The 14,485-nt window shown below is 39.6% G+C and overlaps 1 protein-coding gene across 4 annotated transcripts in view; it reads right to left on the reverse strand.

Moving 5' to 3' along the window:
* The window catches only part of Ark2n (arkadia N-terminal like PKA signaling regulator 2N), an 89,656-nt gene that overhangs the window by 40,789 nt on the left and 34,382 nt on the right, over window positions 1–14,485 (reverse strand). For all 4 annotated transcript variants that reach the window (NM_001107374.2, XM_063277296.1, XM_039096776.2 and 1 more), the window contains exon 2: window positions 5,166–5,949. In NM_001107374.2, coding sequence (NP_001100844.1) covers window positions 5,166–5,880 — 715 coding nt within the window. In that variant the 5' untranslated portion in view covers window positions 5,881–5,949. The remainder of the gene's footprint in view (window positions 1–5,165; window positions 5,950–14,485) is intronic.

Genomic DNA, 14,485 nt, shown 5'->3' on the forward strand with positions numbered 1-14,485 from the left:
GCAAGCGCTCTACCACTGAGCTAAATCCCCAACCCCAAACATGGTCTTTTTATTACCACTAAGGTAGTCTGTGTTATGTATACAAAGTTAGCATAGACGCTCATTTCAGATAAGGATGTAAATGATGTATTTTGGTGCTTTAACGTGAGAGGCTGCCAAAAGATATCTATCCAAAGGGCACTGTGATGTACAGACTAATACACTTAATCAACGGATATAAACACACCTGGGTAGATATAGTGGGCAAATGAGGGGTCAGCAGGACCTCTAGTCAAGGCCACCTACCTAATGAGATGCTGGGTCAAAAAAACTGTTTTTTCATTTATATGGAGAAAGAAGGTGTCCATGCCTATTAACATAGAACTGCACAGTTTACACTCTGACCACCATTTCTCAAACCCTCACACCCACTGGCAACTCAAGTGAGCGACCAGAGCACCAGTTTTATTCTCTCACCCCCTATCACCCCACACGGCCTGGCTGACTTCACCGAGCAGTTCATTCGGAGAGTCAGACCCCAGAAGATTCTGATTTGACTGGGTTGGAGCATGGCCTGGGTACCGGAATTTTTAAATGGCTATTAAAATACAAAGCCAGAGTTAAAAAAAAAATCAAAACTAACAACAACAACAAAACGCATGGATCTTATCAGCCTACTCTGCACGTACAAAGCTTAAAACAGTTTTTACCTATTTGCCTCTGTTTCTTATTAACAACATTATCTACCAGATCTCCTACACAGCTAGCAAACTAATTCCAGATTACAACACTTACTTACACTAAGTACATGAAGCTTGTTGTCACTGAGGGTCACTTCACGGTCACTCTAGGTCAATGACCAGGGCTTCATGGGGATCCTTATGAGTCTCAGGACTATGAGTCCCTACTGCTTAGATTAATATTAAAACTTTTCCAAACAATTAAATACCCAGTAGATTAAGAACCCCTACAAATGAAGAAGAAAAAAAGCACATGTGCCAAGAAGAAACTGTGTGATAAACTTAAGAACTGTTTACCAGAACAAGTGGCAAAGGTAGTTTTTCAACTTCACTAAATAGCAAAGTAATACAAATCAACCTGACGTTCCTAGTCTTCCACCACATGAACAAGACTGAATATGTATTATCTACAGAGAGAATACATGAACACTGAGACTCAAGATACTGTAAACATACTATTGTGATATATGACCAGAAATCCAAAGTGTTCATCTTACGTGTAACATCAAAATAGAAAAACGGCCCAAATGTCAAACAACAGGAAAGTTACTTTTATAGTTAATTTTTATAGTAAATTATCCAAATCCAAATAATCCAGACAGTAATATGTTTAAAGGTTCAAAATGCAATGATATAAAGAAAATGAAGACAGATGTACATCCTATATGACAAATGTTGTTATGTATCATAGAAGATATACTCGAATGCTAACAAAAGTATAATTACTGGGGACTAGAGAGGGGCTCACTGGTCAGGAACTCCTGTTGTTCTTGCAGAAGACCTACGTTCAGTTACGGGAAGCAACATGTGGCTCACAACTTGTCTCCAAGTCCCGTCCAGGGAACCAAAAGCACTTTGGGCTTCCACAGGCACCGGAAACACACACGGTGCACACCAATGCATCCAGGCAAACCACTTATGGAACTATGAAAACTTAAGACTTTACTAGTTTTTTAAAGATTTATCTTCATATAATGTTAACATAATTTTAATTATGAGTGTGCGTACATGTGTGTATCTGCCAGAGGCAGTAGAGCTACAGTTACAGCTGGGTGTAAGGTATCCCATGTTGGGACCAGAAACTGCGCCTCTGAAAGAACAGTGCTCGCTCTTACCACTGAGCCAGTAACAGCCCCAAATGTGTTACTTTTAAGAATATTTAACTCTAGACAAGAATTAACCGATTAAGAATAATAATATTTGAAAAACTAGCTAGGCCAGTCCGTCACGATCATCTGAGCGTCTGTATCTGTGGCGGATGTTAGACGCAGAGATGCTGCCTTCCTTCAGTGGGGCTGAGCTGCTCTGACCACCTCCCAAGCATTAAGAATTCAGGTGATCTTAGACAACTGTCTTCAATAATGCCTCCCCACTGCAAAAAAAGTAAAACAGCTGAGACAACTGACTCTTACCTGCCACAATGGATATTCGTTGACCACACAAAAGTAGGCCATGACAGCCAAGATGAGACAAAGCTACCTTGAAGTTCATCCTATAGTAACTATTAATGAAAAGGAAAAGTTACAGAAGAAAATGTTTTCTGGGTGGCCATATGTATATACACTGATGCACATGTTTACTCAGGAAACTAGTTCCCTGGGTTTAGTGCTGCCTATTATTCTAGTAACTAAAGTCAGAATACTTCCAACAAACATAACCTGAGTGATTCTACAGAGAAACTGTGCCCCATGAAAAGTAATGTTCATAAAGTGTGGAGAAAACAAAGCATGTAAAGGCTCCAGGCAAAGCTGCAAGGGTAGTCTGTAACGCACACCAAACTTCCAGACAGAAGCCGGGCAGTTTTGAATAACGGATTGAATATTCAAGATAACTATCACATAGCATTTTTACACTACGTTACTATAAAATACTATAAATTTATAATATTTCTAAGCCTTCCAAATGAAAGTACTGCCAGATTATCTTCCTGTTCCTCCAAACAGATACTTAAATCATCCCTATTTCCAAAAACTTCCAGAAAATGATACAATGTAATACTAAACAGCCTATTAGTTAATTGATCTTTTTAAAAACTTCTTAAACATTTCTTCCCAAAATATCAAAATAAATCAATAAGCTTGTACTCGTCTGCATTACTATCTGCATTCTTTAAATGAAAATATACTATTAAATTACTTGGCATATAGTACAATTAGATACTTCCTTCAATTTTTAAAATGTGACTGAACAAAAGCTTACAAATTTTTCTGAATTACTAAACTGGCTATATCTTGACAAAATTACAGAGTAGGAAACTTTAATGTTCCAGTTGTTTTGCATTCCGTGTAAACAGCTGCACTTGAAATCTCAGCATCCGAAAGACTGTCCTAGGTACATCCAGGGCCGGCACCCGACGTCCACGGTCTTCCACTCACGCTGCTTTAGAGCACTTTCAATACCCACTCTTGCTAAAGGCTGAGTGTGCCTCCCTTCTTGCCCAAAGTCATGTGATGTGAGACTCAGGAAATGTGTCTGTTACAGTAGAACTGTACAAGGTCACAGTTTTTCAAACATAATATGGCCGACCTGAAGTTCCTTCTATTTAAACACTGGGTTGTTTAATGTTTGCCGCTTTGCATAATTTGTAAAAAGACCATTTATGCCTGTTCTATGTGTGAATATTGCCACCTTCCTCTCCAAAAATCCGAGCAGTGCATACCACAGCTGTACAGTGGCCTTCATCTTCAACTACCATTGGATTTCCCACAATTACCTTAGAAAATGTTACACTCTTCTGAATGGCCAAAAACGTACAAAGTGATATATAAAAAAACAGAAATATAGTAAATTATTAACTTACTCAAATGTTTGATTAGTACACAATTAAGAATAGATGGCAAACAAAATACCAGTGTTTCTAAGTCTTAGAAATGACTGTTAGTCAGGTATGAACAAAGCATACTTAGCCCACATGTTAAGGAGATAGGAGAGTGTTCATTAGACATTACTCATTTCACCTCTACAACGGGATTCTAGCTTTAAAAAGAATTTTATTCACCCACCTTCTCCCTTTCCATAAAAAGGCAAAGTGTTGATATGGTTATTTGAAAATCAATTTAACTGGAATTAAGTACTGTATCAGGAAATCCATAATAAATTTGATTAATAGATTAGAACAGACTCTAAGAATACACAATGTTATAGGTACTTAATAAGGCTTCCTTAAAAATAATAGTAAACGGACAACTGAACTATACCTAGAACATGCCTTAGGACCACCCAAAAGGCTGCTTCTTTCATGAGCGTCATTTAACCTTGTCTCATTTAGTTTTAATAATAAGAAACTACTAAAGGAATTTAATCAAGATATCACAGAAACGCATTTCTAAAGACTGTTTAAACTCATATTTAATATGCTACATGAAAGAGACTTATTTTTATACATTAATCACCTATAAAGTGCTTTTAAAATCATTCTTGCTATTGAGTTTACATGGTTAGGTATAAATTTAGATAACCAATATGCTTTTTCTTGAAATATCCTTTGTACATTAAAAATGTTGCTTTATGCATAAAACAGAAAACTAAAATAAAAAAAATTACCTATAAACCTTTAGAAAACCAACTTTCCCTTCTTTAATTCAGCAATAAACACTGCTGTCATGACCTATTAAGTATTGCTTACTTTACAAAATATTCCTAGTCATAGAATTCTCTTCAATAATGAGGACTCTTCACTTAAGAACCATTCAGATAACATCTTTCTTACTATATGAAATCTCAAAGATTGCCTCTGTAGCACACAGTATCAGATGCAGTAATACAGGGAAGACAGACATGCCAAACATACAACAAACTACAGACCCTTTTATTTATGAGCGCTGAAACAAGCCAATTTCCAAAAATCTTTTTAAAGCCTAGGAGATAAAGGGGAAGTTTTTTTGAACATTCTTTACAATTTGAGTGACAAGGTAGATTTAAAAAAAAGTGCAATATCATCCACTAAATTGAGGGAAAACCCAGAAAAAAACTATTTTAGGAGGACCCGTAATTAGAAAGCTTTAATGAAAGAATGTATCATTTCAGACACCATATGCTCGAGTGCAGAGGCTAGATACTAAAGCAAGGTGCCTAGAGTCCTGAGGAGAATGCACTTGTACTTAGCCGTAATGCTGAACAATGAGCTTTAAATCTACGCAGTGCTAAAAAGACAATGACAGAGTTCAGATAGTATGTTACAGAGAAAGACCTGTGAGAATTCCATTTCTTAAAAATAATCTTGTCCCTCTCATTGACTACTTAGTGTTTTGTGATGTGCTAAAAAGTGCACTGGCAACTCAGAATGGGTTTGTGTTTTAAGTTGGCCATGTCTTTTTAACAGACTGCAGTCTTCACAGTTACACAGAGCTGCAGGTCTCCTGGGTTTCAAGTGTCACTCATCTAACTGAGTCTGACAGCTGAGAAAGGCCACCGGTGCTTACAGTCAGTTTAAAAAGCATCCTCTACCTGGTATCTCTGCCGTGATTGTCTTGCTGCTCCCTGAAACCTCTTCCTCATCATCTGACGAACTGGTGCTGGAGTCACACGTCAGGTCACTGTCACTGGTGCTGCTGTCCTGCAGCAGGCTGTACTTCTTCCTTGCAGCAGCCTCCCGCTTCTGCCTCAGTAGTCTGATCCTTTCCTTGTGCTTTTGGCTCCGATGACCTTTAACCTTGGTGACTCGGCCATTCTGCTTATCACTGGATTGCCGGTTCTTCTTGGCAGCCATGGTAGATGTTTCGCTTTCGGAACGGGACCGCCTAGACTTTCGTCCAACAGTGGCACCAGGCACTCCTGAAGTATCTCCTTCTACTGTTGTTTCTGCTTGCGAGGGCTCATTCTCTTCAACAGAAGACAATGTATCTGAATCGGCCAAGTGGCCACTAGAGGAAGGGGAAAGCATGCAATGATTAGAGGAGTCACTCTCATAAACTCGGCCAGTCGTGGGCTTGTCACTCTCTGTGGATGCTAACTGGGACTCTGAGGAGTCCCTTCTCAGTTCCATCAACAAACAGGGCATTGAAGAGAGAACTGTAGAGCCGGCTCCACCGTCTTTAGGAACTTGAGACTCCAGTTCTACAGAGCCATCTTCCTCCTTGACTGTCTCTTGTTCCGATGCTTTTGGTGGGGCTGCAGACTCAGTGAGTTCTTCTACTTTTCCCACTGCCTCCTCCATCTTCATCTCAGAACTCCAGATTAAATCATGGAACAGAGTCTAGGAAACGATATCAAAGATGCACTGGAAAGCAGCCTGTATGAAAACACACAAAGTCAATGACTAGGAATGGAAGGTCATTTAACCTATGCAGCATGCTATGCTTCTAAGGGAGTGCAAAAGGTACCATTTACACAACAGACCTTTAAGACACCATGTGCCGGGGTTGGGGATTTAGCTCAGTGGGAGGTGCTTCCCTGAGTTCGGTCCCCAGCTCCGGAAAAAAAAAAAAAAGAAAGAAAAGGAAAAAAAAGAAGACACTATGTGCCTATACTCGGCTTGATTGGCAGTCAGATTCAAAGGACTTTAACACCAGCAAAATCCTAGCAGTCTCATCTATTAAAAATAGAATATTAACCTCTATTTTAATTACAGCAATTAACCAAAGAGTTACGTTTAAAGGGTTCGAAAAGTAACTTAGCAGTAGAGTGCTTGTTTGGGGTACATGAAGCCCTGAGTTCAATCTCCAGCACCAAAATAAGAAAAGTTTAAAACATTCAAAAAAGAAATCTTTGAAAAACTTTAATATAATTAATGTGTACTTGACTTTAATATAAATGAAAAGAATGATTTAAAATAAGACTGGGGGCTTGTGATGTAGTTAATTAGCTCATATGTTTGCCTTGCATACATGAAGCTGGGGTTCAATCCTCACCACTACGTAGTGTTAGACATGATGCTACAAGCCTGTAATTTCAGCACTACAGAGGAAGAGGCAGGAGAATTAGAAGTTCAAGATGATCCACAGTGAATTTCAGGCAATTCTGGGATATACGAGACCCTATATCAAAAAAGAAAACAAAAAACACGCAATAGTCTGACTGGGCATGGCAGTCTAAGTACATAGTTCTAGCTACTTGGGAGACCGAGGGCTGAGGACCCCAGAGTCAAGGCCTACCTGGACAACTTGGGCGACTCCTCTCAAAATGAAAAATAAAGGGACTAGAAAGATAGCTCCGTGGTTAAAAGTAGTGGCTGCTTTTGCAGAATACCTGGGTTTAGGTCCCCAAACCTACATCTTTTCCTATCTATAACTCCAATTTCAGGAGATCATACACCACCTCTACACATAAAAAAAAAATAAATCTTTAAAAACATAGATAAAGGGGAACTGGGCTGGAACGAAGCTCAGTAGTAGAGTGTTTGACTAACGTTTTCAATGTCCCACACAGCACTAGTCCTGCAATCACTGTAACTAAAATTATGGTTTCTAGACTCAATTCCCCAGAGGAGAAGAGACTGTAACAGGGAGAGCCATCTAATGTACACTAATGGGTCGTTAAGGGGTCAGAGGTGTGTTTATACATGTGTGGGCTGGTACATGTGAGGCATGAGGAAAGCCATCTACCTGTTTGTTTTTTGTTTGTTTGTTTGTTTGTTTGTTTGTTTGTTTGTTTTTTTGGTTCTTTTTTTCGGAGCTGGGGAACGAACCCAGGGCCTTGTGCTTCCTAGGTAAGCGCTCTACCACTGAGCTAAATCCCCAGCCCCCTGTTTTTTTTTTTTTTAAAGGTCCCTGATTAGCCTGGAGATGGCAATTCCTCTGTGCTGCCTGGTAGTGGTTTGTAGGAGGCCGCCTCTGCCTCCCCAGCTCCTGACTTTCTAACATGGGCTCTGAGTATTAAAGTCAGATTTTCTGAATGAGCTCTCTCTCCTCACTGCTTCTTTAAAAACAACAAAAAAACAAAAACAAACAAACAAACAAACAAACAAAACTCCATGCTTTTGGGAAGTGAGCAACCAAAGTAATTATATGCATCAAACTTGTCTTCATTCCCCTGAATAGGACAAATCCCAAAGGAGGATTAAAAGAAAAGGCTAGCTGAGCATAGCAGCATACCCATGTAATATAGCATTTGCATGGCTGACTATGGACTGAGATTAGACATAAGCCTAAGCTACATATTGAGAGCCTCTCTCAAAGGCCAGATTCTGCTGTTCCCTTAGTCTATGTACTGAGTGAGTCTCATGTCAGGTGTTTTGTTTCAAAAACAATAAGCATTAAAATATAGTTCAGTTACTTTGTGAATCCAAGAAATTCTGACTAGGTTCAGGTTTAAGAAAAACATCCTATACATTTTATACCTTATATACTAAATTTAGAACCTAATGTCCTTGCCATTCCAATAAAAAACACAAATCTAATTAACCGTGAGTAAAACATAACCTTTAGCCATCAGTCAGTAACCTTTTACATTGTGAATTTCATTAACTGATGGCATTCCTGAGAATGCTATGAAGCAAGGCAAAGCACTCTTGCTCTGTACACAGACTGTTAGAGAAGGTAACATAATGACCCCATAGGGCAAAGACAGATGCACATGTTAATCTTAGCGTACGCTAGTAGGTATAATACGGCATCTCCATCACTTGGGTTTACCAAGTATTAGTTCATTTTATGACAAAATACAGGAAATATCAGAAAAATTCTCTTATTGATCTAACATCTGAAGCATCATTTTTACGGACTTAAACATATTCCATGTACTGCTTTTTCCTTGCATGGCCCTGTTCTTTAATAAAATGGGCACTGCAATACTTTGCTTAACAAACTCAGGAAGACTAATATTTATTCCTACTAGAGTTTTTACTAATTTGAGACCCTCTTGTTTAGCCTACTTCATAAACATATTTGTATTTCTTACAACTAATTTTTAACTAAACGAAAACAAGCATGAATGCTTAACAGTCCTGAAAGAAATGTAAGCCAATGGGGGAGCATAGGCTAAATCAATAAATGAAAAGTGTCACTAATAAAGTATGCCAACAACATAAAACATTTGTATGTCTATATAAAATACCCTTGAACTAAAGAAAAAAAGTCCTTGCTTCTAATAAAAATAAAAGAAGAGAGAGTTGAGTCTGGCAAAATGTTAACAGACAAAGTAAAAGCACTAACTACCTGGCCTTACAACCTGGGTTCAGTCCCTTGTACTCACAGGGTTGAAAAGACAACTGACTCCCATAAGCTGTCCTTTGACCACTCCATACATACTGTATCACATGTGCATACCCCACCCCCCAATAAATAAATGTAGAAAAAAACAAGGTCAGAGTTTGTGGGCTGGGTGTTTGCCTAAAACACAAAAGCTGTGGGTTCAATCTCAACCAGTACACGAAAGTCATAGTTAACTTTGCCTGTAATCCTGACACCACAGAGATAGGTCCTCATAGTGTCAGGAGGAGCAAAGGTCAGCTTGGCTACATAACAAGATCAAGGCCAGCTAAAGCTCTGCCTAACGTGTGTGTGTGTGAGAAAGAGAACACTGATTCTTCTGGTGGGATCATTCATACTCTCGAATAGAGGGTTTTCCTTTTTTTTTTATTAATTTTCTTATACATTCCGGCCATAGCTCCCCTCTCTCTACTAACAGTTCTTTTCTTTAAAGTTGAAATATCTACAATAAAAATACTAAAATGAAAGTAATGTCAATTATAACACAAACACATCAAAGTCTAGTTTGAGAAGAAGGGAGCATTAGACCTTTAGATTACAATATGGCATAGGACTGAGAAACAATGCACTGGCCCCTTCCTCAGTGCGGGGCTGGCTGAGGGCCTTGCTCCATCTGGAGACCAGCACATCACCCAGCAGTGGCAGTCTCCCCAGCACCATCCCCACTGCCCACCCTGGCTTATCTCCATGTTTGCTTGCATCTACTCTGCTCTCGCCCTGAAAGATGATGGGATGACTGCACAGCTGCTCATTAAAGCAGCCGCTGTACACCTGAACCTTTTGGCCTAACTTATTTGCAAAGTCCCAGCCAAGATCAGCACTGAGTCTGCTGGACCTGCTCATGCAGTTGGTATTACACTTAGCAGGAGCCTTGCCCACTGATGCATCAGAATGAGAAAGGTGAAGAGGCACGAAACAAGAATCAAGAGAGTGGGCAGATGAGAAGAGAGGTGGTGGTTAAGAACCCTCGCTGCTGGGCTGGAGAGATGGCTCAGTGGTTAAGAGCCCCGACTGCTCTTCCAGAGGTCCTGAGTTCAAATCCCAGCAACCACATGGTGGCTCACAACCATCTGTAAAGAGATCTGATGCCCTCTTCTGGTGTGTCTGAAGACAGCTACAGTGTACTTATATACAATAAATAAATAAATCTTAAAAAAAAAAAAAAAAAAAAAAACCCTTGCTGCCTTTCCAGAGTCCCTAAGTTCAATTTCTAGAACGCAATTGGGCAGCTCACAGCCTGTTGCTCCGGCTGTAGAGGACATAAGCTTCTCTCTGACTTCCTCAGGCACACATACACATGTTGCATACATTTTTCACGGTCATATTCCTCCCTCTCCCTCCCTCTCTGTGTATGAGTGTGTCTGTCTCTCCACAAACACAAGTAAAAACCAATCTTAAAAGAAAAAGAAAAAAGAATTCAAGATGGCTATGAGCTTTAGTCTGGTTTTGCTGTTATTATTTTTAAAGATTTAATTGTTGATTTTATGTGCATGTGTCTGTGCCAGACTATATGTTTGTGAACCACATGTATGCATGCAGGTGTTCCTGGCCAGAAAAGGGCTTATAACTGGAGTTATAAGCAGTTACGGTTGCCCATTTGGGTACTAGGAATCAAACCAAACTTGCAAGAACAAGTACTCTTAACCAACAACAAGCCATCTCTCTATCCCAGCTAATGGTCTTTTTTTTTTTTTTCAGAGCTGGGGACCAAACCCAGGGCCTTGCGCTTCCTAGGCAAGCGCTCTACCACTGAGCTAAATCCCCAACCCCACCAGCTATGGTCTTTTGACTAAACTCTTCTGCAACATGATCAATAAAAAGCTAAAATCTAAAAATCACTCGACTAGTTAAAATGTGCATGACTCTTGTTTCTTCAGGGAATAAGTTATATGGATAGCACAAATGAATCTGAACTACTTTTTTATACAATATTATTTTTAATATTATACATCAATCAATTAACTTGCATTTCAAAATCCTTAAACTTAAGTTTTAAATGAGATTTCATCACAGTTGCCTAAATATGTCAACAGTACTCTGGTTAAAACCCACATGAATATTTCCAAATCAATCACAAAGGACTGGCATTAACCAACCATAAATAGAACCAGTGAGCACATCAAGGTCTTTCCAAACAATGTGGGCATTAAGAAGGAAAAGGCTCTTCATAGAAAATGAATAGAGCAGCTTGCAGTGAACACAAACTAAATGAGGAAGTCAGGGAGATGATGGCTCAGTTGGTAAAGTGCCTGCTGTACACACATGAGGACCCAAGTTTGGATTACACACATCTATACCCCAGTGCTTGAGGGCAACAGGCAGCTTCTTGGGAGTTCACTCGCCAACCAACCTAGCCAAACCCTTGAGTTCTGGGTTGAGTGAGAGACTCTGTCTCATAAAACAAGGTGAAGAGTGACCTAGGGAAAACGAGTGATATCAACCTCTGACTTCACACACACAAGCACTTATGCACACACCAACAGAAGTACTGAACACAGAACACACAGAAACCTTAAGTGGACAGAAAAAGTGGTTATACTATCTGTTTAAGAACAAGCAATTTTGGGCTGGAGAGATGGCTCAGTGGTTAAGAGCCCCGACTGCTCTTCCAGAGGTCCTGAGTTCAATTCCCAGCAACCACATGGTGGCTCACAACCATCTGTAAAGAGATCTGATGCCCTCTTCTGGTGTATCTGAAGACAGTTACAGTGTACTTATATATAATAAATGAATAAAAAAAAAAAAAAAAAGAACAAGCAATTTTGGGGCTTGGGGATTTAGCTCAGTGGTAGTGCTTGCCTAGCAGGCACAAGGCCCTGGGTTCGGTCTCCAGCTCCGAAAAAAAGAAAAGAAAAGAAAAAAAAAAAAAAAAAGAACAAGCAATTTTATTTATAATTTTGTCTAGGGCACAGAATCTCTAGAAGGATCCTTAACAAAGTGGAAGAGAGGGACAAGGAATAAAATTTTGTTATCATATACAATAAATATCTTTCAAAGCTCTATGGTAAGTCTTCTGAAAGAGGACAGTGCTTTTACTTTGGACACTCTACCATTTGGGTCATTTTTCATCAATAAATGTTACAAAGCTTTCCCTCTAGGACATAACTTTCTTATAATTAAACACAGGGTTGGGTCTAAAAGTCACTAGAAACAGAAATCCAAGCTAAATAAAGTTCTCTAAACACAATGGGAAAGATATACACAGTTTAATTGTGCCTAACAATCAAATTATCAAAAAGTGGACTTTTTTCTTTTTCTAGTTTTCTTTTGAGATTACAATATGATTTTATCACTTTTATCCTCCATCCCCTCCCTCCAGACAGTCCCATATAGCCCTCCTTGCTCTCTTTCAAATTCATGGCCTCCTTTTCTGTGGTCACTGTGTACATGCTTGCATGTGTGCTTGTCTGTATTGTGTTACTTTTATTTTTATTTTATTTTTATTCGGGTCTTCAGGGCTACTCTTTTGGTGTCCTCCTCCCTGGGGAAGACTATTCCTCCTGCTCTTAGTGTTCCTTAGTTGCATTCCTTAGTATAGTTCTTGGTGTAAGGTAGAGGACTCATGGGCTTTCCCCTGACCAAAAAGTGGATTTTTTTGGTAGGGATAATCAAATAGCTGGAAGTAGGACATTGATTTTTTTTTTTTTTTAAGTGTGAAGCCAGCGTTGGCAAGATGGTTCAGCAGATAAAGGTACTTGAGCTAAGCCTGACAACTCAAGTTTAATCCCTGGGATTCACACAGTAAATAGAAGTCTTTGTCCTTTGAACTCCATATGCAGGAGGTTGATCACCACCTCAACTTTACATCCTCCTCTCCCGAGTTTGGTTTTTGTTTTGTTTTGTTTTGTTGTTGTTTTTGTTTTTGTTTTGAAGACATAGAGTCTCGCTATGTAATTTCGTCTGGCCTAGAACTGACTATGTAGACCTGACTGGCCTCAAACTCATAAAGATCCACCCGGATCTGCCTCCTGGGTGCTGGGATTAAAGGCGTCACCACAACTGGCTCCTGAGTTCTTAGGAAACTTCACTTTGTTGTCTGGGAACAGTATACCCAATCTCTGGAACAGTCATGGCACTAGATACCTCTCGCTATATCGACTGGTCAAGAGTGAGTTGTCTGGCGCTAGAAAGATGGCTCAACAGTTAAAAGCACTGGCTGTTCTTTCAGAGAACTTAATTCAATGCCCAGCATCCACATGGTAGCTCATAACTGTCTGCAGCTCTAGTTTCAGAGGATCTGGTACCCTCACGCAGACATACATTCAGGCAAAATAGCAATGCATATAAAAATTAAATCTTAAAAAAAAGAAACACTAAGTCATAGGGGTTTTTGTTTTTTAAAGTGAGTTATCTGGTAGAACATGGAACTCTGGAATTTTTAGTTCCCGTGGTATGACAGAAACCCACTAGAAAGAAGTGGTAAGGAGTCCCTTTGCTACTCCAGAAATGCTGCATCCCCAAGCAGTACTGCACAGAAGCACTCATTAAATCTGCTTGCAAGAATGGTTCTGGACAATAAAATATTTTGTGATTACTAACTGCCTAAACAAGAAGTCTGAAATATTGTCGATACTACATGTCATACTTCAACAAATTTCTTTGGGGAAGTGAGACCCAGTTATACAAAATAAGGGAATAAGCCACGTTTACAAGTCCCCCCGTTTCCTTGGTCTTTCTTTAGCTGGTTGCTTTGCAGTATGGTTTTTTAGAAACAAAGTAATTCTGTGAACTGGGGCTATCATATACTCCAGTTTTGCTCTGTACTATCCTTTTTAAACTTTTATCCTTTTTAAATGCAGGTGCCAAAGGTCAGCCATCTCAGTGGGTAAAGGAACTTACAGCCAAGCCCAAAACCTGAGTTCAGGACCCACATTTGAAAGAGAACACCAATCCCTTGAGGGCTGGCTGCTAACCATGTGCACATTGTGGCACATGTGCACTCCCATACATACATGAATGCATACGTAAATTCACAGATATTAAGTAAATAAAATAAATAAATTGTAGCAGAGTAGCAATAATCCAATGCTTTGAGAATATACCCAGACAAACTTGCCAAACAGATAAAGTTGAATCTGAGCGTGAAGCCTTGAAAGCTTGAGCTGGTTAAGATGGCTCAAATGGTTTAAAAAACACTTGTCAAGCAAGCCTAATGGCCTGAGTTTCATCCCTGGAACCACAAACCACATCTCACAATTTGGAATACACACCTGAACTGAAACAAACACACACACAAACACACACACACACACACACACACACACGCCATTAAATTTTTAAAAATTAAAAAAAAAAAGTCCTAAGTCTCTCCCGTCATTTGGTTTAGCAAACACCACCATTTACGTCTGTTTAAGACTGTTGTGTATGTGCTCATCTGGGTGAGCGCATGTGCACAGCATGCATGCAGGGCCTCCTAAGACAGTGACCTGATGTGGGCACTAGGAGTGAATGCAGTGAGTGACGCTAACACTGAGTCAGCATGCTTCCAGCACTGCTGTGCATGGTGTGAGTGTCAACTCTGCTATCGATTTTCTTCCCATATGGGTCAGAACAACCAGAATAGGTTCATCCTATCTCCTGAGAACAAACAAACCTGAGATAAGCAATGTTTTTAGACAA

The sequence above is a fragment of the Rattus norvegicus genome, chromosome 18 (assembly GCF_036323735.1).
Source record: "Rattus norvegicus strain BN/NHsdMcwi chromosome 18, GRCr8, whole genome shotgun sequence".
Classification (NCBI taxonomy): domain Eukaryota; kingdom Metazoa; phylum Chordata; class Mammalia; order Rodentia; family Muridae; genus Rattus; species Rattus norvegicus.